The 24004-nt window shown below is 42.1% G+C and overlaps 3 protein-coding genes across 4 annotated transcripts; all 3 read left to right on the forward strand.

Moving 5' to 3' along the window:
• Positions 1-23: 23 nt before the first annotated feature.
• On the forward strand, positions 24-3303 carry calhm3 (calcium homeostasis modulator 3; the record flags this gene model as incomplete). The annotated part of the gene is made up of 4 exons (XM_083774650.1): positions 24-310; positions 1473-1600; positions 1707-1834; positions 2845-3303. 4 exons carry the CDS (start codon positions 24-26, stop codon positions 3301-3303), a joined length of 1002 nt encoding a protein of 333 aa, XP_083630776.1.
• Positions 3304-5711: 2408 nt separating this feature from the next.
• calhm2.1 (calcium homeostasis modulator family member 2, tandem duplicate 1) lies at positions 5712-8876 on the forward strand. The gene is made up of 3 exons (XM_083774646.1): positions 5712-5982; positions 6283-6907; positions 7704-8876. The coding sequence occupies exons 2-3, from the start codon at positions 6356-6358 to the stop codon at positions 8118-8120; spliced, it is 969 nt and encodes a 322-aa protein (XP_083630772.1). The 5' UTR covers positions 5712-5982; positions 6283-6355; the 3' UTR covers positions 8121-8876.
• Positions 8877-10914: 2038 nt separating this feature from the next.
• On the forward strand, positions 10915-23728 carry LOC310866140 (RING finger protein 122-like). 2 transcript variants are annotated; one of them, XM_083775554.1, is made up of 7 exons: positions 10915-11882; positions 11925-12041; positions 17522-17678; positions 18817-18859; positions 18968-19009; positions 19847-19929; positions 22363-23728. In XM_083775554.1, the coding sequence occupies exons 2-7, from the start codon at positions 12017-12019 to the stop codon at positions 22481-22483; spliced, it is 471 nt and encodes a 156-aa protein (XP_083631680.1). In that variant the 5' UTR covers positions 10915-11882; positions 11925-12016; the 3' UTR covers positions 22484-23728. The 2 variants fall into 2 exon arrangements, with proteins under 2 accessions (XP_083631680.1, XP_083631679.1); XM_083775553.1 differs by having other exon boundaries at positions 10915-12041.
• Positions 23729-24004: the final 276 nt, after the last annotated feature.

Here is a 24004-nt window from a genome sequence, read left to right on the forward strand (position 1 = left end):
TCCCTCTGAATTAAAAGTAAACGATGGAGCGCATGAAGTTAGTCCTGCAGTACTTTCAGTCCAACTCCGAGTCCATCTCCAACGGAATCTGTATCGTCCTGGCCCTGGTCAGCGTCAAACTGTACACCAGCTTTGACTTCAACTGCCCCTGTCTGCCTCAGTACAACAAGCTGTACTCTCTGGGGGTTATGATAGTGCCGCCTGTCATATTGTTTTTCCTGGGTGTGCTGGTGAATCGACACACGGGCGTTATGATGGACGAGTGGCTGAGACCAGTTGGGAAAAGATCCAAAAATCCCGCCGTGGTTAGGTGAGTAGTAATTTTATTTTCTAGGCTGCAGCCTAGAATTCCGTTCCAGCCTGGAATGGACAAAATCTGTCTAGAATAGAAGAGAAACGCTAACCTGGAACTAAATTATTTTCACTCCTATGCCACCAAAATGAGGAACGCCCTACCAACAGTCATTAAGACATGTGAATCCCTTGACTCCTTCAAAACCGCTCTCAAAGGGCACCTACGGACGGCTGCAATATCGAAACTGGCCCCCGTAAAATCTGAAACCCCACCGCCCACCCTTTTTTCCCCTCACTGTATGTTTCTTTTCCGTTTTGACCTCCTTTTATGATGAATTCCTGTTCTGTTCTTTGACTATATAGAAGTTATTTTGTACGTCTTTAAATGTTTTGATGAATTGAACAAGGTGGACCCTCTTGTAAACAAGTGTAATGTTTAATTGGGTCGTCCACTCACAGTCTTTGTATTGAGTTTGTGATTGAAATGTACTGTAATTCTGCAAACTGTTAATAAATATTCTGATTCCAGTGATTCGCATTCCTTAGCGGCCTATTATAGAAGTTAGATTGAGCAACCGCATCGCCCGGTGGCGCCACCTTGAGGTTTTCAGCTATTACTTTCTTTTTTTTGTCATCAAAGTTTTTTAATGATTTTAAATAAAGCATACAAAATCCACATGACTTACACAAAAGAAAAAGACAAGAAAAAACAAACAAACAAAACACACCTAGCAGTCAAAAAAAAAGAAAACCCCTGGACAACACCCCTCCACACTCGTGATTGTATCATATGTAGGCCTAATGTACAAATACAAAATGTTACAACAATCCTTTGATATACAAATAAAAATAGTCCCATATCTCATGGAACTTCCCTTTGTCGTTATTCCTCCTGGCAATTGAGTATTCAAAGGATGCCGCTTCAGTCATAAGTTGGGTCCAGTCTGTGATCTCTGGCGTAGCAGAGCTCTTCCAGTTTCTCAGTATCAACCTAGCTGCAGTAATAAGGCCTGCAGTCACCAATGCATGTTGTGCCTTGGTGACCCCCTGTGGCAGCACCGTGCGATCTCCCAAGAGACATAACCTTGGGCATTCTGGTAGTATTAGCCCCATCCAATCTCAATGTGATTTTTTTATTTTTTTTATTTTGTTTTTAATGCATTTTATACTCTCCGTAGGCACCTGTTCACTGCCATGCTCCAGAGATCCATGTTGGCCCCCATGGTCTGGATCTTGGTTACTCTCCTGGATGGCAAAATCTTCATCTGTGCCTTCAGTATGAGTGTGGACCCCAAACCCTTCTCGGGTACAAAACATTTGTTACAAGATGAGCAGACCTCAAACCCTTCCATCTGAGCATAGACTGTTGTGTTAACATATTGTGGGGTCAAATTACACGTCTGTTTTCTCAGGTATGCCCAACCACACAGGACTAGATGTGATCAGAGTGATGGCTAAAGTGCCCTGTAAGGAAGATATTATCTTCCAGAATAGCTCTTTCCGCAAAGCAGTCTCCCGCTATGTCCGCTGCTATTCCCAAGTAAGACATTACACACTGACATGAATAATCCATAGACCTATATGTTTAAATAGAAATCATTGCTATAGGCAAGTTTCCTTGTCCACCCAGTGCGCGGAGATGTTGAGCATAGCTCCTAATCTCCCCTTTCGTTGTTGGGGTACAGTATTTTCCAATGGAAAATACTGTACCTATTCTATTCATATCTACAATTCGTCCTCTGCATTCATCCATCCTAAATATTAGGAGCAGTTGGCGCTAGTAATACAGTACCTTATTTATTTTTATAAAGATGTTTATTTGCTTTTCTGCACCATCCATATACACATCTCTTGTCATCTCTTGCCATCTCTTCCAGCAAATATAGCCAAAATAAGAACTATTTAGAAACCTTTATATAGTGCATGGCAATATATTGCATTGCAATGGTCTCAAACTATTCTGGTGAAACTTGGATCATTGAGGCTACAAAAAGACCATCATGATTAATATGAAGGTACAAGAAATGTCATTCTAGACAGCCTTGTGTGTTTTTGTTAGCCATTTCTGTACCCAGATCCCTCCCTCACCATTTATGCATCAGGGACAATAGACCCAGGAGAGTGATGCCCCTTTGTGTGTCTCTCTGCAGTTCACTGAAGCAACTCTGTCCTTCAATGCCTGACAGCAGAAACTTGTAAAAAGGATTTCCAAGGTTTAATCGGTGTAGGAATGGCCCTGCTGTACGCCACTGTCTGTTCCATCCAGTGGAATAGAACAGAATATAAACGTTTTTGTTGGCACATGGAACATGGAATTTCCTTTGGCTTCCCGTGTCTGTTGTAGGAAATAAGTGATCCAATAATTTTCTGTTCAATTCAATGTTTCACAAGTTGTCTCAAGACACTTTACATAATAGTAGACACCCAGTGTTTTCCCGCTATGCAAGCATCGCAATCAACATACCATGAGACGTACAACAAGTATACAATTAATGACGCTCTGCATAAACATCCTCCTATCATCATCACTGCCCTTCCCTTCCATCCCAGGCCGTCGGCTGGTCCATCCTCCTCTTGGGGATCCTGCTGGGGGCGCTGGGGCGCCTGGTCAAGCCGTGCTTTGACGACCACGCTGCCATCCTGCAGACGCGCTACTGGAGCAACTACCTGGACGTGGAGCAGAAGCTGTTCGACGAGACGTGCGTGCTGCACGCCCGCGACTTCGCCCGCAAGTGTGTGGTGCAGTTCTTCGAGGGCGCCCGCGAGGACACCGTCCTCCGCCTCCCGCACCCGCCCCACGTCAGGCGCCACATGACGAAGGAGGAGCTGCTGGAGGAGGAAGAGGAGGAGAGGCTCTTTGGGATCACCAGGCAGGAGCAGATGGACGGCTTGTTGAATAAGTGGTACTACTGCAAACCTGAGTTGGACGTCACCAGGACGGAATACCGGCCCAAGGTGTGTGTGACCTGGGAAGACCACGATGGAAAGACACTCTACTCTGATGTCTAGGTGGCACTGACCTCTGTCTCTTGGGAATGGGACATTAGCAAGGGTTTGGCACTGGCAGGCACTGCATGCATGCAATCTGTTCTACTTTCTCCACAAACGGAGTGAGACAGAAGGGAGGAGAAAGAGACTGACTTATTTTAATGAAAAAAATAGTATTTTAACCAATCTCTATAGTAGAATATCGTAAGACATTATAACTACATCTGCAGTGGCTGGGTGTGTTCTCCCTACTCTTCCATTGAGAAATGTAAAGCTTGGAGTCAGGTAGGACACCTATGGACTGACAAGTGGCACTGCCTGTAGATGGCTCATCGTGCCCAATATCTCCCCTGGCCAAGTGGCGATTCCTTGTTGAATCAGTGGTAGATGTTTGCTTTCCCACACGGGACACTCTGCTTTGAATGTGTTGCAGTCACCTCTCTCTAGTTGATGTAAAAACAGATTGCTGTTTTAACTTTAGGGTAAGGGTCAATGTTTAGTGGTGAAGGAGTAATAATCCAGTGGTTCCCAAACTTTTTAGCTCAAGACCCAAAAGAGAAATTAGTTTGCCCAGGACTCAAACTAGTGAAAATAGCAGATCTACAACGTTGTGAGCTTGTAGATCTTCTTAAACTTTTATCTTTAACATTTATCAAATACTTTTTTTTTTGGAATTGATAAAGTTGTGAATTTTTGCGGGCGGGGGTCCCGAGACATGGCGGTGATCATTCTAATCTATAGAAGAGCCTCTCAAGTTACTTGAATCAGACTCAAGTATAGCGATAATAATGTGTTTGTCTTAGTTACACGTGACTGCAAGGCACAGACACACATGTCATGAATGTGCAGTATGCACAGCTGTGTTTGTATTTGTTTTATGTAAGTGGATATCTATGAACTGATGGTGGTAATGGTGTACCTTTCACTTAAATGTCAAACCAAAAATATCTCAAGTCTAATAAGGCCAAATGTGACACGTGAGGAGGATTTGAATAGGCTGGGCCCTGAGGGTTGGTTAATTTTGCATACAGGTTGTTGGCTACACAAAGTTCTGTCGGACTGACATGGGCATGCAAATGGTCCATAGCAGAGACTTTCTAAGGGCAGACTTTAGATCATGAAAATGTATATCTTAAAATTAATTTCTACAAGCAAAAACAACCATTTCTGGCTTTAAAACTACCGGGATACTTTGTCTGATCTCAGGCAGATTTTCTAATGTCACCCTTTGTATGAAGAATGGAATATTTCTCTAATCACAGATATGGAATGCAAGTTAGTATGGCTTCATCACCTATGAATCTTTCATTTGGCATGCTTTGATTTGAAGCCTCACACTCTCCTGCTGCTGAATGTATTCATTAGCAAGACCTGAGGCTTGTGAAAACTTTAATTTCTTCTTTCATATAAACCCTAAATGGAGCTCAAGAATACAATTAAATCAATTTCATGATACAGGAGCAATACAAAAGTGTCAGTCAACCGATTTAACATCTTATAGAAATAGAATAATGCAAACATAGAATGTAAATAATGTATATTTTTTTGTCAATAGTTTAATATGAATATTAAAGGCAAGATACAAATTCTGAAAAAGTGTTATGCTGTATATAAAGGTGTGTTTGTGTGTATTTTTAATTATTTTTTCTCCATGAGACTATTACTGATCCAACATGATCCAATTTGTACTGTTGTACATAAAGTAGTAGTACAGTAGTAGTACCCAAACATATGGTTTAAATATCAGTTCCTCCTTTTTCTCAGTTCCCTGTCAGCTGGAGAAGTGCAAATGCAAATGCAATGCACCGCTGTGTAGGATCACATCGTAGCAGTTTTCAGAGATAGGAGATCTTAACCAGTATTTTCTAGAGATGTACTTGCATGGAAACCAACAAAGTACAAAATAAATGTTATTTTTAAAGTACCGGTAAGTGTTTTTTAGAGCCAGGCCGATGATGATATTATATGTCAGTATTCGCAATTATGCAGCTGATTCCTGATTCGTTTTACCCTTTATAACATTTTCAACATTGCTTGTTCAATGTATAATTAAAGTTCAATGTTATTTTCACATGTACAATTTTGTACATAGATAAGTACAAAATGTATTTTGCACTTTTTTAAATTGGTATTGGCATTATTGGACCCACAAATCAGGCATTGGTATATATTCAAGCACAATTGGCCAGAAAGTCTGTCGTGTAACCAAAATGTTCGATCCCTCTATAAACAATTGGAAGTGTCATGCATGCTCTGTCATTTTGGAAGAAATGCCCGGAAATGTAATATGAGCATGTTTACTCATACTGCATCCATTCTGTTTTTCAGCTACTCATTTGCTGTGAGTTTAGTGGCCGCCATATTGTGTGTGATCGTCAACACATGTTTCCATTTAAAAACCAAGAGGTTTTTTTCCATAGGGGAGGAAACTGAACTGCAGTTCCTGAATGTGACTCATCGCATCCCAGTTTCTCAGACTACACAGACACATTCAAACGGAGACACACGCAAAGAGGGAACTCATTTCTAACCTAGGTATATCCACAGAGTTTATATAATAGGATTTGGAAATCACTTCTCATTTCTCCCCCCCCCCCCCCCACCCACATAACTAAACTTAAGCTCACAGATTTTGGTTTTCTGTGGTTCTGTTTGAAGAACGGAGCGTCATAATGACCTACCTCAGAGCTGTGCTGGAGTGTAAGTTGACACGACTTCATTGCTTGTTTTCTTTTCCGTAAGTTGCATGCTTCGTTTCTTTATGGGTCAAACTCAGTGTCGAATGTCATAATGCTTTTTTGTACTTTTTTAGTCAACAGTGAAAGCATGTATAAAACAAACAAACTGCAAAGCATCTGCAAGAAAACAGAATCCATTCATTCATGGCCAGTCACTACACATTTACACATGTGCAGTGTAGTGTTTAGAATACTAATTTCTGCAACTAATCTGTAATTTAAAGTACCCCAGTCTTACCCCCCCCCCTATCTCTCTCTGTAGCCTGACTGCTGTATACAAACCCAAAGGGAAAACCTCACAACTCCCTCGTCGTTGATCTTCAAAATCCAAGAAGATGGCTGCCTTTGCCCTCGTCACAGAGAACTTCAAGTTCATGTCCCTGTTCTTCAAGAGCAAAGATGTGATGATTTTCAACGGTCTCATCGCACTGGGCACCGTGGCCAGCCAGACCGTGTACAACGTGTTCGCCTTCCACTGCCCCTGTTCCTCAGGGAGGAACTACCGCTATGGTCTGGTAGCCATCGGCGTCCCTGCGATGGTACTGTTCCTCATAGGTATCATGATGAACAAGAGCACATGGGACCTGGTGTCCGAGGTCAGACTCAGAACGTGCCGGAAGCTGTCAGGGGCTGCAGCCTTCGCTCTGAAGGGGACGATCATTGGCCGGGCCGTGGTGGCCCCAGTGACATGGGTGGTCATCTCCCTGCTGCGGGGTGAGGCCTACACATGTGCCCTCAGTGAGTTTATTGACCTTGTGGACATAGAGGGCTTTCCACCCAACCAGAGTTCAGAGGTTCTGGCCAAATTCCCCTGCAAAGGAAGTGTCATAAAAGAGCTTGAGGGTTTTGGGCCTGAAGTTGAGCGACGACTGAAGTATGAATCTCAGGTAGTGGAGTGGTATTATTTCCTATGGTTAACCACATTAATCATGGCATCCCTATTTTGGGCATGTCATTCAAAAAAGTAAAACGTAAAGTGAGGAGCGCTCTTATCATCATACAACATACATCATCACAGTACATCACATTCCGTGCTCAGCCAATCAAATCATCACTATGTGGTACACACAAACACACAAAGCTGGGCAAAACTAAAAGTAATGTTCAAACATTTCTACAATCAAAAATGGCAGATCTAGAAGCTCACAACTTGTCACAATGCGACACATGTGAGCTTGTAGATCAGAAATGTTAGGATTTTGAATGGGGCTTAAGTTGTCATTAATTTCATCTCCTGAATGGTTAAGAGAAATGTACAATAAGTTGAACATTCCTGAACATTCTGCTTTTTGAAGTATGAAAGTAAAATTGTGGAAAAGTATTAGTTTTATGCTCTTTTGCATAAAACCCTCCTCTTCTGAATTCATTATCTGAATACAGTATGAAGTACAGAGGAGTTCATACAGTTATACAGTTACACAAAAACAACCCTGGAAAGTCTGGTCCCCTGTGGGTTAGGGTCGTGTCTCGCTCCATTGCATGCATGGTCAAACACAGCACCCGGGATAGACGGTATTCACAGCACATAGTACATTATAATACATTAGCATTTTGAATGCCAAATTATGGTGAAAATTGCCTGGCATACATCATTTTATTCCACCATCATGTGGCTTAATCTTGCCTGATCATGTTGAATGGGTTTAAATCAGTATCCTTAATATCAACTTATGTTACTTCCAGCTGATAGGTTGGCTGATGGTGGCAGTGATATCTGTGATGGTGTTCCTGTCAATGTGTGCCAACCGCTGCTGCTCTCCACTGGGCTACCAGCAAGAACACTACTGGTCCCAGTTTCGCTCCAGCGAGAAAGACCTCTTCCAGCGCACGGGTGAAGTGCACGCCCGCCTCATGGCCGCCGAGAATGTGAAAAGCTTCTACGGCTTTGTGGCGCTGGAGAAGGAGGAGATGGAATTGCTTGCCGAGCACCAGCAGAATGTCCATGCCATCTCCAGCACCGATTGGAACCGTGTGACCGGTGTCTACCTCTACAGGGAGAAGAACGGATTCCCCCTGTACAGCAGGCTGAACAAGTGGGCCCAGTACAACCTAGAGAACAACATAGAGGCTATGGACAAGGAGTTGGATGTCTTCAGCTGACAGTCAGCAGACAACAACACTCTCAAAGTTCATTCCAATGGCTCTCTCGGTTCCTTTTAGGGGGGTCTACATTGACCCTTACAAGTCTGTAACTCAAATGGACCTGTTACTGTCAGAGTTAAGGGGAGACCTTCAAATGTCAAAGTTTGAGAATGAGAAGCATTGGTATAGAACCAATGTTTACGGGATGGATTCCTTGGTTCCTGTCCAGTGCTGAGACTCGAAGAAATCTAGTCTCCTAGTAGGTAAACATATAGTAGTATAGTAGTTAAATATTTATATTTCTGAAATGTAAGGTTTGATATTGTCTTTGTAGTAAAAATAACATGAAAAAATACTATTACAATTTACAAAATAACTTAGAAGTGCGAGAATAAAGATCGTAATAAATCTGGAAAAATTGGGAATGCGTTTTTATTTCTGAATACAATGGGGAGAATATTCCATAGTGTGGGAGCCAGTGTGATAATTTCATGTGATATTCAGTGTCATTGACAATCTCACTGCTGCTCAAACTGTTAATTGAATAAGACACAGTGACATGTCTCGTTACATGTCTCCAGGGGGGATGGGGGGAAATCCTATAGCTCTGGGTCCATATAGAAGGAGTTATCCTCCTTCTAATGCTATGGACCAGAGCTAGGGAAATACATGCCTCTGCTTATGATTCCCCTGTATTGACAGCACTTTGTCTGAACCGGGTCCATACAGTAGCACCTGTAGAACATATTACATTAGAATACATAATAATTTTGATTGCCAAATGATGATGAATATATATATATATATATATATATATATATATATATATTTTTTTTTTTTTTTAATTATCACCACTGGAATGTTTTATTCTTGTTTTTGGTCAGACTGAAATAAATTTACTTTTGGGAAATGTGCCAGACTGTTATTTATGTTTGATCACCATTTAAATAACTAATTAAAAAAAATCTATGTAAAAAAAAAAGGTATTCTAAAATTCAACAGCAGCTAAAATAACTGATTTATAAGCTTGAGTTATTTTTCATGAACTGTCATACAACTAACCATATAGTTTGTTGCATGTATCTTAAAGCAGGAGGTGTAACACCATCATCAATCAACATGTGAAGCAGGACTGATGCTTAATGATTAGCCTATCTACAAACCTAGTTAACTTACAAACAACTGTAAACCTTGGTTTATCACATCATTATCTATTGACTCTTACCAGAAGATAATGGGGAAAACAATATTATAGTAATAGTAATTCACGTCTATTTTTTGTTTCTCTGTTATTTTTGCTTATGGTCAATGACCATCCTGCTCTTCTATATATCATCCAGCAGGTGTAGCTGCAGCATGGTTTCGATAGGTTCTTCTGACGAGATTGTCAGACATCCTCAGAAAATGTAATGTAGGCCTAAATATTTAATATGAGAGCTTTGAGTATATGTTTCTGTTGTATTTACTGTTTTAAACGTTTTCTTTTCTTTCTTTAACAAACATTATTCTTTCAGAGTATACTTTTTGTAGCTTGAATAAAATAGAATGAGCAGGACCCAACACAGCTAATACTGAGGAAATATAATATTTAACGCACAGTTTAGCTACCTGAGTTTACATATCTATGCGATCCACTGACGTTAATTTAATATAATACTGTTTTGAATAAGATCAATGTTTTGAAAATTTTCACACAATAAACCTTTCCCCTTTTTTACTAGAGTGTAACTTGTGTTTACTGTGTGTGTGTGTGTGTGTGTGTGTGTGTGTGTGTGTGTGTGTGTGTGTGTGTGTGTGTGTGTGTGTGTGTGTGTGTGTGTGTGTGTGTGTGTGTGTGTGTGTGTGTGTGTGTGTGTGTGTGTGTGTGTGTGTGTGTGTGCGCGCGCGAGCTCGCGCATGTGAGAGTGAGAGAACACGTGCTTGCTTGCATCACGTGTAGGTGCGCACAGTATTTCCATGGGTTGGGTGACTTGGGTCAAGCTGGGTCAGGAATCAGTACCTGGATGCTGTTGCTGTACTTTGTATGTGAGAAAATTCAACATAATATATATAATCTATAATAGCTACACATTTTCATTTTAGATGCTGATGCATGTTACACAAAGCAACATGCAAGTGCAACAACAGTAGACTAAACTTCTTTAGTAACTAATTGCAAACGTACAAGCAGACACTAAGGGCAAAGGTCAAAGGCTTTAACACCCAGACAGAGACAATCATTTTCCCGCAGGCAGACTTCATCTCATAATCTCATGTTTACTCATGTTGTTTCTCTCTCACCTGTTTGTTGCTTTTGGTCTGTTCTGATGTAAACACACATGGCAGTCAGGGTATGCAACTGCCTCTCTCTCTCTCTCTCGCACGCACGCGCACGCCGCGCACACACACACACACACACACACACACACACACACACACACACACACACACACACACACACACACACACACAATCTCTCTCTCGTCCATTGGGTTGCAACTTCCTTCCTTTCATGGCCATGATGATGATGTAGTTGTATGAGTATGATGTGCTTGCTTTGCTGTGCTCCTGCACCCTGTCTGTCTGTCTGTCTGTCTGTCTGTCTGTCTGTCTGTCTGTCTGTCTGTCTGTCTGTCTGCCTGTCTGCCTGCCTGCCTGTCTCTTCCTGTCACCTTGTCTGTGTGCCATCTGCTCTCCTCTACAGTACTTCATAGCCTGCAGCTGGAATTGGGGGGAGGTGAGAGAAGTGGGGAGGAAGGAGGGGGCGGGAGACAGCAGAGCTGTGATGCAGGCAGCGAATCACATGAGCTCGGATCTGTTTACAAACTGAGAGAGCCAGAGAAGTGCTCGGCGGTCGGGAACCATTAGGAGGAGGAGAGATAACAGAAAGGCAACGGAAGACAAGAGGTGGGGACTGGGTGAACGTGGACACGGAGGAGATTGCCTGCCTGTCTGGTCCTCTGAATTTTATTTGATATTCCCAGTCGTTGTAGTATTTGTTAGAAAACAAATCAGGGTTTACAGCTGGAGCAGATGGTGGGGGTGGGCAGAGGAGAGAGGAGGACATCGGCAGTCTGACTGGCTGGAAACACCGCTGCCTGCCTGGGGAATCCATCCGTATCATTTCTTTGTTTCTCCCTAATTGGCCACAAGGCAGGATTTCACCAGCTCTGGGAGGAAACCATCGTGGAAGATCCAACAAGAGGAAATAATTTAAAGGACGAGTAGACTGAGAAGAAATTAAGGGAGAGACAAAGAAAGACGAGGGGGGGAACAGGAGGGTAGGGGAGCCTTGTGACAATGTTTTGAAGGGAGACAAAGCAAGCAAGCAAGAAAAAAAAGAAAAAGAGAGAGACTTTATTCAGCTTTGCTTTTTGGATGATTGTCAATGACATTGACGTGTTCTCCTCAAAGATCACCTGCTCATCACCATATGGATAATTATGTCTTTGTTATGATGGGAAGAAGGGATTTTTTTTTATGTTGCTCCCCCTCCTCTGCCTGACACCCACACTGTTGTTTTGCAGCATGACTCTGAATCAATGCTCGGACCTGTCAGGAGCTTTTCTTTTTTGCCTAAACATCAATAGCATCTTTATTTGCCCAAATCGTCTGCAGAGTAAATGATCAGTGTAGTCTCTTTGAGGAATTGTAGTTCAGAATGTACAGAACTCAAAACTCAAATTTTTCCCTCTATATCAATCTATAGCCTATAGGCATATGTACCAACTACCATATAGCCTATAGTATTGACTCTGGCTGGCTATAACTGACCGAGTAGGGATTTTTGGTAACATCTTTGTCTCCGGAAAAGACACCCACGGAAACAGTTTTAGGATCCAGGCGAGTGAGGCGAACGTGACATCAGAGGTCAGGGGGAGACGGTTGGTTGTCCGAAAGGTCTGGGACTGCCTGGCTCATCGGTCGCTGGTTTCATGCACCCCGTGCAGTGGTGTAGTGGTAGGTATAGCATCCCAGATCCAAATAATGAAAGTGAACATTGAGATGATATGGAATTGTAATTGTAATATGCAACAATGTCAATTAACAAAATAATACACATTCCATTATCACTGTGATAACAAAGTGAGGTTAATGGAACGCAGTGGAATGTATAGGCTGGCTATATTTGATGGACTATAAGAATCCTGTTATTATCTTCAGCCCCTTCAGCACCACTTGGTTCTAAAACGGTCCTCTCTGGTGGACAGCAGCATTTGTTCACTCGCTGAGTGGCCTATACCTTTTAGCACTTTTAGCTCTCTGCACTATCAATGATTTACTAGCATCCTGCTAAGATTACAGATACAGTAGCCTACCTCACCTTCCCTCACCCAACCAACTCCCCCCCAACAAACACACACACAACACACCTGACCTCATCCACCCCCACTTCCCCAGCCCAGCACCCCAATGTGCAGTGACGGCCATGACCTTTGCCTTTGACCCAGCTAGTGCAGACTATGTGAGAGGACAAGAGTAGCAGTGGCACTTGACCTCAGAGGGAAACTAAAAGTAGCCCACTGATTTCTGCCTCAGCAGTCTTAGTTTGAGGAATTAAAAGTCCCCCTGGCCTGTTCCTCTGTTGTTGTCCCGCACGAAAGAGAAACACACTTTGGCAGGCGTTCCTGGGCCAAGGAGCAAGTGGAACACATTCCTGGGTGACGCAAGGACAGTTGTAAATGTTCACATACAAGTCACTTGAAATGGTGGAAAAGTGTTTCTGTGAGAGCATATGTTTTTTTAAGATTCCTGGTGTAATCCTCTTCTGGGGAGAACAGGGATAAGGGAACAGTTTAGCTTTAGATCAGGCCTCTCAGGGAGATAGTTGGGTAACACTTCAGTTGTAGTGAACTCAACTCAAAATTAGAGTGAGAGTCTCAAAGGGCTTTACAGGCCCACATTTTAACAAAGGAAACAAACAATAAAGGAAAAATACATTGTTGAAACCTGAAGGATCACACACACACACACACACACGTATGTTATATACAAGACTTTATTGTATGGAAAATATAAAAACATTTATCTATTTAACGTGTTGCAATAGGTGATGTTGTGAGGTTGCATATCTGCTATTTTTTTTTTACAGTTTTGAATAGGGCTCAACTGGTGGTTAATAGTTTCAAATTATAATTAACTTACTACTCAAAGTACCCATACACAATTCAGTCGCATACTGATTATAAATATAACACAATGTGAGAAAGTAATGGTCAATAAGGCTCACAACAAGACAAGCCATGAAATATGTTGCTGTTTGATGCAGGTCAGTTGAGGAGAGGACACAGCCATGGCCAAGACTGGAAGGGAACAACAGGTTCAGTGGGTCAGTAGTCCACTGGGCATTTACTGAGAGCTAGGGTTCTAAAACCTTTTCAGTTTGAGACCCTTAAAGTACGTTATAAGAGCGGGGGACAGCCAGACACATTTTCCGGAAGTGCATTATTATTTGTCTATGGGACCCGGCGACTGCCGGCGAACAGGCGGTGGTCGAAAAGTGGGCAGAGGAACGTCGCCCGAAAAGATACAAATAATTCATCTTTTTGGGCGATTGGGCAATGTGTCGGCCGCTGTTAAAACGCACTGTAAGAAATATAGTGTATCCCTGCATGGGACCTAAACTTACAGAAATACTTTATGAATTAATCACTTGAGCCCTAGAAAAAATAAAGACGTTGAAAATAGCCTAACTACAAGCTCACATGATTTCTGAGAAATGTTTTTATTTTACTTTTTAATGTTTCGTTTTTGTAGGAAAGGTAAAAACAACAACAAAGTTTACATGCAACCCATAAAAATGGTCTGTGACTTCAAAAGGTTCGGAAACTGCTGTAAAATATGGTGCTGTCTAGTGCAGGAAGTGAACTACAGGACCATAAGTAGGAGCAAGCTGCAGCCTGGGGACGTAGGGTTCCACTTGGCCTAGATTCCACGTAAAAACGTCACTCACACAGACATGACACACTCACACAATTCACTCATACAGACGGGGGACACCACACCACACCAATGATTCACAACACAGCAAGTTGCAACTTGCAACCAGTTGCAGAGGTCTGAATTGACCGGTTGCAGGTCGTTGCACTTTAGGGATTCTCTGGTGCAACTTGTGGTTACAGTTGCAACTTGTTGCGTTGAGTATCATTATTGTTGACTGAACTTTAGATTAGACCTGACTTTACAGGGGGTGTACAAGGGCGTCTAGTCAAACTCTCAAAAAAAAAAAGGGTGTGTACGTTTTTTTGTTTAAAAGTTAAAGCTCTATATTGTGATAATAATCATTTCCACAGTATATAGAGTGTTTCTTGGTGTCTCCCCATCTCCAGCTCAGATCAGAAAGAGCTACAAGCTGAAATCGTTGACTAACATCGACCGCCTATCCACCACAAATTAACTTTATAGTAGGCTAGATCAGGGGTTCCCAAACTCTTTTGGACCAGGTACCCCTTTTGGGGTAGATATTTTTCCAGGTACCCCCTCATCCTCGCAACACAGATAACAATATATTTACAACCACAAGCAGTGTTTCCTGCAGGAAAAAGCTTTGGCATGGTGCTGGGCGCAGGGGGGCCTTCTTGCGTCGAACATTTTGATTAATTAATTAATTTGATTCAATAATTAATAAGATTAATAAATTAAGATGAATTAGTATTATTGCTCTTGTATTGCTATTGGAGACACTGGGGGACACTGGGCAGGCACTGGGGAGACACTGGGGAGGCACTGAGGGGACACTGGGGAGGCACTGGGAAGGCACTGAGGGGACACTGGGGAGGCACTGGGAAGGCACTGAGGGGACACTGGGGAGGCACTGGGAATGCACTGACGGGACACTGGGGAGGCACTGGGGAGACACTGGGGAGCATGGGGAGGCACTCAGGGGGACACTGGGGAGGCACTCAGGGGGACACTGGGGAGGCACTCGGCTGGGTACTGGGGAGGCACTGGGGAGGCACTCAGGGGGACACTGGGGAGGCTCTGGGAAGGCACTGAGGGGATACTGGGGAGGCACTGGGAAGGCACTGAGGGGACACTGGGGAGACACTGGGAAGGCACTGGGGAGGCACTCAGGGGGACACTGGGGAGGCAATGGGGAGGCACTCGGGAGGCACTCAGGGGGACACTGGGGAGGCACTGGGGAGGCACTCAGGGGGACACTGGGGAGGCACTGGGGAAGCACTGAGGGGACACTGGGGAGGCACTGGGAAGGCACTGGGGAGAAACTGCAGCCACTGGGGAGACATTGGGGAGGCACTGGGGAGACACTGGGAAGGCACTCAGGGGACACTGGGGAGGTACTGGGGAGCCACTGGGCAGACACTGGGGAGGCACCATGGCGGACACTGGGGAGGCACTGGGCAGACACTGGGCAGACACTGCAGGGCAGACACTGGGGTGGCACTTGGGGAGGCACTGGGGAGGTACTGGACATTTCATATAACTTTTTCTTTTTTTTTCTTTTTTTGAGGGGGCTTGGGTACCCCCTGGCTATGCGTCGCGGACCCCACTTTGGGAACCGCTGGGCTAGATGATGTGTTTGGCCTCTAATGCATGACAGTCCTCGGTGCAGAAACATATTACTAACTTACGTAGTATTGGAAAAGGTAGAATATAATATTTATTCTGAAGACAAGAAAAAAACCTGATGACTATATATCTTGTCTGTCCTTCTCCATCTGTTTCTGTTCCTAGTTCTGACGCACGCACGCACGCACACACACACACACACATACACACACACACACACACACACACACACACACACACACACACACACACACACACACACACACTCAGAACAAAGAAGAAAGCTGATATACATGTGCACAGTAGCCAAGCACCACATGTGCTCATATCTCCATATCCATCTCAGTGTGAAAAGGTCACACACTGCTAGGAACCGCTCTACATTGTTATGTTGGTATTTGGAAAAAAGAGTCTTTCCAGATGCACTATGCACAGTATACAAATACAGAATGGGGGAGTCTAATTAGGCGATAAAACTTTGAGCTACTGTATGGCACACATTCATGGATTCATTCAAATTGTCCATATAAATTCACATTTGAATTGTCTTGGCCCATCTGGCAATGCACCAAGTATGCCATAAAGAAATGAGCTTACATCACTTGATGGTTTCGAGTCCCATTCATGATTTTTAAATGGCTAAAACCGCCTTTTTATGTACAGTAGGGCTACTTTGTCTACGAGCACAGACATTCTCTTTTGACGTGACAATTTCCAGTGCATTTGAAAACACCACATTCCTCAGACATAAGCTATCCTATCTTTGTCCACTTGTGGCTAATACATGAAACACAGTCATAGATTCAAATGCCTAACAGTTTTCATTACCAACGAACAGTAGGTTGTATTCATGAGCGCCTTGTTCTTTGTATGATGGCAAAGCGCTCTGAAGGTTGTGGAACTGGTTCAGAAACAAACGCCAGTGGATTCTCCCGGCTACTCGGTATTTAAGCTCAGACATGATAGCACACATCTCACACTTATTTTCTGGCACTTTGTAAAGCCATTTGGCCTCTTCTTTCAACCTCCAAATGTTCACGCTAACTTCAGCTTATTTATTTCTACCTCTGGGTTTTTTATGGCCCAGTGTTTTAGGGTTTTTTAGTTTTCAGACAAGTTGTAAAGCCGTTTGTCTTTTAATATCATCCCTTTGTTTTTAGTCTATTTAAAGACAGCATCTTGCTTACTATCTCAATGTACAGCTATTACTTGTGTAATAACATTTCTGATTGTGAAAATTAACATAGCATGTAGTTTAGTTACACTGCAATAGTGACTATACAAAAATGTAGCTATTTCTACTTCAGTGCCATGCAATATTTATTTGTCTTTAGCCATTATATAGTTTAAGCCTACTTATCTATGTATTTTTCCTATTTCAACCTGTCCTGCAAAACATGCTATCTCCAAATATAGTATAGCCATGACGCAAAGCAATATTCCCTGGAAGATGAATACTAACTATGAAGAAGTCCATTCTCTAACACTCAGGCCAAAATATATATCTCATAATCTAGCAGGAAGATTCCAAGGTGAACCAGATTTTTGGGACAACCCTCCGACCAATTGGTGTTTGGTCTAAAGACAAGCAGACTCTGGGGGCTGCTTGCAAGGCTTTTAGATTCTTGTCATGTTAAGCAATTGGCTGACAGTTCTTAATAGTTTAATACAGTAGGTTAAAAAACACGTGTTGCAATTATCGGCCAAAACCGATGCTCTCTGATGTTTTTTTTAATGTCAGTCATTCTGTTCAACATGCTTTATTATTACCATAATACAAGAACAACTTATTGTACATGCCAGAGAAAGATGCATACAGGATCATTGACGAATGCAACATCTATCCATCAAATGAAGCTGTTTACTTCTGTCTCTCTAGTATGTGATGGGTTTGTTGTCTTTCCTCGCAGGGTGTTTGTGTGGTTTTGGACTACAGAACTCAGGTCCCCATTGCAAAATGTCGTCTGAAGAGATGTACCACCTTCCCCTCAACGTTTACGTCATCATACTGGGCATCGGCCTCTTCATCTCCATGCTCAGCCTGATCTTCTGCTGCTACCTGTTCAGGTAGGAAGCGCTGTTGTGTGTAGAGATGACAGACAGTGGTGGAAACAATACTCCTGTTTTACTTAAGTAAAAGTATCAATACGGCAATGTAGAAACGCTCTGTTACAAGTGAAAGTCTGGTAATCAAAATGTACTTGAGTAAAAGTACAGAAGTATTGGCATCAAAATATACATCAAAGGTAAAAGTACTCATTATGCAGAATGTCCCATTTCACATGTTCAAAATGTACAAAAATAAAACGTACAGTACTTGAGTAAATATACCTGGACAATCACTTGTTTGAATTCACAGCCAATGTTGTGGGAAAACTGGAATGAAGAGCAGTAGTACACTGTAGAATCCACAGTGTTTCTGTGTACAAAAACAACCGAATGGACCTCTATTGGTTACATTTGCACACTCTCAGAGTTTCAAACGCATACATTAAAAGCAAATTCGGGCGGGTGGTGTCACAGCGGGACAGACAGACAGACACACACACAGACAGACATGATCTGCAGGGTCTCATAGTTAGTGCTCAGTGCGTTCGCAATCAATATATGTTTGGACACATTCACAATTACAGAGTAAAATATTTGCAGGTGTACAGTAAGATGCTGGCTTTTCAGCTCCTGATGCCTTTGTGTGGATTAATTCCACACAATTGTCCCACGACAAGACATGCACATAAAAAATGGTGGTTTACACAATAATGTGCCAAACCGACAAGTGCACATAGAAGCCACTGACACAGATTCTTGCGTTTAAAAACCTACACAGGCAAATATTTGGATTTTCTTGTGGGATCCACAATAACGTAGTACATCAAGCTGTCAAGAACGCTTTCACACCGACCAATCCCTCCCAGTGCTCACTGCTTTCTACTTGTACGTACTGCGTAGGCCCATTATGCTAATGTTATCCATAATAACCCATTCTTGACACTTATAGAAATGCAGGCTGATACTTGAGCTTGGTATGGGTGTAAATTCCAGGATGAACAACACTCATGACTCCTCTCACAGTTGACACATGGCATGATGAGACACGCTTGAATAAAGACAGATATGGTACCAACCAGCGATTTAAATATATAGTATATAATATATGGATGTATCCATGTTATACATTAATAACTGTTTGTTTCATATTCCACAGACTGAGACGACAAAGTTCAAGAGAACAGTATGGCTATAATGAGGTAATATAGAAGCAACATTGCCTGTTTATATCTACTGTTACTCTTTGCAAGTATGCAAGTATGCAATTCAGAAATGTATGCATATTCAAATACATTTTTTGTCATCAGGTGGTTTTGAAAGGTGCTGGGAAGAAACTGAGCCTTCTTGGGGTAAGTTGTGATTTTGTGTAAGTTTGAGATGAACAGTGGATCCTTTATGTGGCATACACAGTCAAATCTTCTCACTCTTTGGAGTTAAATTACTTACTGTGTATGAATTGACCAAAAGCAACGACAATAACAATAAAATTGTTGCCGAACAATAAACCTGTGAGTGAACAACATTGTTTCACTCATGGATCAGTGTGCATAAACATATTAAGCAGGAACGTGTTATTGTTCTTTGTGTTGGGTGAGGTTATGGCCTTATGGGTGAGGTTGTCAATTTATATTGCATCATCACTTTACTCATGTATCACGGCCCTAAGGCTGTGCTTCTTTGTGGGTATGGTGATGTAGTGAGAGGAAAGATGTGTTCACCAGGAAACCATCTTTATAACTTGTTTTTCTTGCTTTGGTCAATGGAAATTAGTGACTAAATGACCAAAATACTTTGCATTCCCAAGTGTACTGGGAGCTTAGCAATATTTTTCTAGTAGTATTTAATAATAATAAATAGTCAAATAAAATAAAATAACATTTAAATAAAATAGTTGTAAATAGAATGTCTCTGAAAAGCCACGTAGCTCTGCTAGCAAACAAACAACCAATCAAAGAGTAATTATATTTTAATAATATATCTTATACCTATAATTACTGAGGGTGGGGTATGGGGGCTCTCAGCCAGGTTAGAACTGTGTGGAAGATGGGGGGGGGGGGGGGGGGGGGCTTTCAGGTAGGAAAGCGCTAAATGCCCTTCTAGCTAACAGAATGCCGGAGGGGGTGTGATATTGAGTAAGTTGTGCGTTATGGTGAGATATTTCAAAATGTATTTTCTCTGTGCTACAGCAAACATGTGCCGTGTGTTTAGAAGAGTTCCGCAGCAGGGACGAGCTTGGAGTTTGTCCGTGCTCACATGCATTTCACAAGAAGTAAGTTTACCTTGTTTGGAGGTCACAGACAAATTCATGTATGCCGTATGACATTCCTTTTCAAAGTTAAGTCGAATTTGTATTTTGTATTCTTGTTGCATGAAAATAACGGACAATGTATAAATTAAGCTTTCAAGAGAAGCAGAGGTTTATGCTTGCCAGTCATGATCGAATCTAGTTAGTACCTTGATCTCCCCCTGTCTCTCCAACAGTTTGTCCCTCTCCTATTTTCTACTGCATGTATTTCTCAGAGGAGCTCTGTTTACTCTCATTTGATTAATTAGCATTCACCATTCAGTCCTATTTTTTATATACATTTCTAAAATGATTATTATTTCTAAAATAGAAGATCTACAAACTCACAACGTGTTGCATTGTGACACATTGTGAGTTGTAGTTCTGTTATTTTTTTAAGATGTAAATGAAAACTTTTTAAGGCTATAATGATGCCCAAAATAGGCATGCCAGGTTGACTCTCCCTTGTAACTTGCCTAATTGGAAGATTACTGCAATGATTCATGTGGACTTGTGGAGGGTTTGGTTGAGCTTTAAAACCACCACAGTCATACTGACAACTTGACATGAGGACGGTGGAATAGTCTAATGGGTATAGCGATACTTCCACTGCAATACACTGCAGATCTGATCCAACAGACAACAACCTCAATAACATGCCGATATGTCTTTTCACAATCCCTTTCTGCTGCACCTGCATATGCTCCCTCATTGTAGTTGCATAAGTGGGTCCGCCATATTACAAAAATATATATATGTATATGTATAAATATCAGAAAATAATAACTTCCCTGTGGAATCATCTATGTGTCCACCAAACCAATTTCCTTTTCATGCAAATAAATAAATAAATAATAAATATAAATAAATAAGCTCAAATTTGATGTGAACTGTGAAATATTGTGCAAGAAAGGCCAACAACGCCTCTTTTGCTTGAGGCAGCTCGCCAAATTTCAGGTTGACAAATCCCTTATGAAACTGTTCTACAGTGCCTTTATTGAGTCAGTTATCTCCTTCTCCATCATTTGTTGGTATGGAAACCTAAATGTAAAGGACAAAAACCACCTTGGTAGGATTGTGAGAACGGCCTCAAAGATTGCCGGAGTTAATTTCAGTAGTCTAGACCAAGTATTTAAAAATCAGGTGCTTAAGAAAGCCAAGTCCATTTTTACGGACAACTCCCATCCCCTCAGCTCTGAGTTCAAGCTGCTTCCCTCTGGCATTCGCCTAAAAGTTCCAGGGGCCAAAAGCAACAGGTATAAGTTCTCCTTCGTGCCTGTAGCTATCAAGGCTCTAAATGCTGATAGGAGGAGATAAATTGTATCTGTATTAATAGTTTTATTTTTTATTTTTTTATTTTTTTATACAACTTTCTGGAAAAGTTATGAATTATAATGTTACACTGATACCTTGAACTGCCATCCTGTTTTAAATGTTCTATGTGTACTATGTGCCTTTTGCTGTGTTTTTGTGTTTCATATTACCTGCCTGTGGTATGCCTTGCTGTAAACCAAATCGCCCCACGGGGACAAACTAATAAATGAACCTGAACCTGAACCTGAACCTAAACAGCTATATTGCTATGCTGAGTATTTGCAATTCAAGCAATCAATCACCTTTTCTGAAAACAGACTTGAGGCTCAAGAGGAAAAATGTTGTTGTGATATTCAATCTTGCATCAGGAAGTGAGAATGAGGGTCCATCAAGTGACATGGACTCCCTAAATATGTTTAGCTTTGGTAGTGCAACGCTTGACTTAATTGTTGAAGCTTAGGAGTTACAGGCATTCTGTCTTTCGGTGGAATTCCCCTTTTCTTTTTTACTTGAGAGTTAACAGCTGATGCAGTAGTTACAAAAGCTGTGGAAAAACACCGATTCAACTTGCCGCCCAGGGGCAAGTGACAGGCAAAATACTTGACACGCAAACACTTAACGTGACCTTGCATGTTTGTCTATGAACATGTTTAACTCAGCACTCCCCCATTCTTGCCCTGCAGCTCAAGTATAACATGAACAGTAGTGCTTTTGGTTGTAGTTTCCTCAAAATGTCAGCAAACGTGTCTCTTTATCACCATAGACGCACACTGCACTGTGTAAATATGCCATATAAGGACCATGTTTGTGGCCAAAATATGCCACTTGTGCTGTTTGTTGCACTTGTAAATACTACTAATTTAGTAATTTCCATGTTTAGACTTTTCAGAGTTCAATTAACACTCCAAATAGGACTGTGTTTGCCAAGCATCCTGCTAAATCCTTGAGTGTGCCATCTCACCCGATTAATGCTGCATATTTTCTACTCTCACCTAGCGCCAGGGGAAAAGATGGTCTGCTGTGCACAGAGCAACAGTTCCCACATGTTTCGGGGTTCATGACATGATATTGACAATTTGACATCTAATGTCTCCACCTCCCTAGGTGTCTTCTGAAATGGCTGGAGATCCGAAGTGTCTGCCCGATGTGCAACAAGCCCATCTGCCGCCTGCAGCCTGACCCCCCACAGGGGGCAGAGGGGCCGCAGAGCCCCCTGGAGGTCTGAGGCTATTACCAACCACCGTCACCACACGATCGGCGTAAATACCCCTTGTGTTGTGTAGGATAAGCACCTATGTAGAAACTTGATTTGGGACGCTAGAGGAAATGTGGGGAGGGGGTTGGGCATTTGTCGGTGACATCATTGGGGTTATCATCTGTGTCACTTTCCATGGTGGGAGACGTGAGAAGAGACAACATGCAATACACCATCTCACTCTCCTCTCAATCGCATCTCCCACTGGGTATAATATACAGGGGCTGGTTTCTACTATATAGCCTCACTGTTCCTTCCAGTTCCTTTGAAAAGATCGTACCCGGATAGAGAAGAAGTTGGTGATTAAACTGATTATTGAAGTTTCAAGCACAACTCAAGACCCCTGGACCTTTTAACCGTAAAGATGCCTCAACTGTAGATTTTAATCCAACCCCAACACCAGCTAGCTACCACCAGCTAAATATCAGACACTCCTTCAGCTCTCATTTAGCTTGCCAATGTGAAGGTTTGTGTAGCCATGTGAATGGACTGTGGATATTTGTGCAATGGACAATGAAAGGAGTTTACATTGATACTTTTTTTTAATTATTGTTATTAAAAAGGTTAGACCTAGGACCTGGTGAACTATCATGAGACAGGGATGGTGTTATTATAGCTGTATTCTTCCTTTAGTTTAGGCAGTTGGTAGCCTCCATCCTGTATTGCCAAGCTCTGATTGGTCAGTGGGTTAAGCCATATGGGGTTATTATGGTGTCTGATTGGACCATATCCCCACCTGCCCCTCCCACTGCTGCCATCACACACACACACACACACACACACGCACACGCACACGCACACACACACACACACACACACACACACACACACACACACACACACACACGTCACACACACACACACACACACACACACACACACACACACACACACACACACACACACACACACACACACACACACACACACACACCTGTATAAGGTATCCAGCTATATGACCAATGGTCCAGACTCCAGAGTCTCTCCAGAGTCACTAAAGTTATCCCGTCAATAGTAAGGTATACTATACAGTACATATATACATATATACAGTACATAGTCTTTAAGTTATTTCTATGGAGTTGTTTTGTATCATAAAAGGCGTTCAATAAAAATGCGTAGTGTTTCAGTGATATAAAGCCCTCTGACCATCATTTATTTTGGGAGAGAAGGTGAGAGAGTGATCTTCTGATGTTTAGGATATAGGTATAACGGTGAAACATTATTATTATTATATTCATTATAATCTGTATTATATTTGACATTTTATGCATGTCCTATGTTATTGGTAACAAGGTCTATGAAAAAGTGCACCGTACATTTAAGAACTGAACCTCTGCTTTAGTGATACAAATAGGCATGTGTGACTGTTATCAACTGCCTGTTTATGCTGGCACCGTGTGTAGGTGAAGTGACCGATAACACTTCCCTTTCTGTTAGTTGAAACGTTTTGATTTTGTGTATTATTGCCATGATGATGAGTGCTATAAA

The sequence above is a fragment of the Protomyctophum parallelum genome (assembly GCF_964188405.1).
Source record: "Protomyctophum parallelum genome assembly, chromosome: 10".
NCBI classification, from domain to species: Eukaryota; Metazoa; Chordata; class Actinopteri; order Myctophiformes; family Myctophidae; genus Protomyctophum; species Protomyctophum parallelum.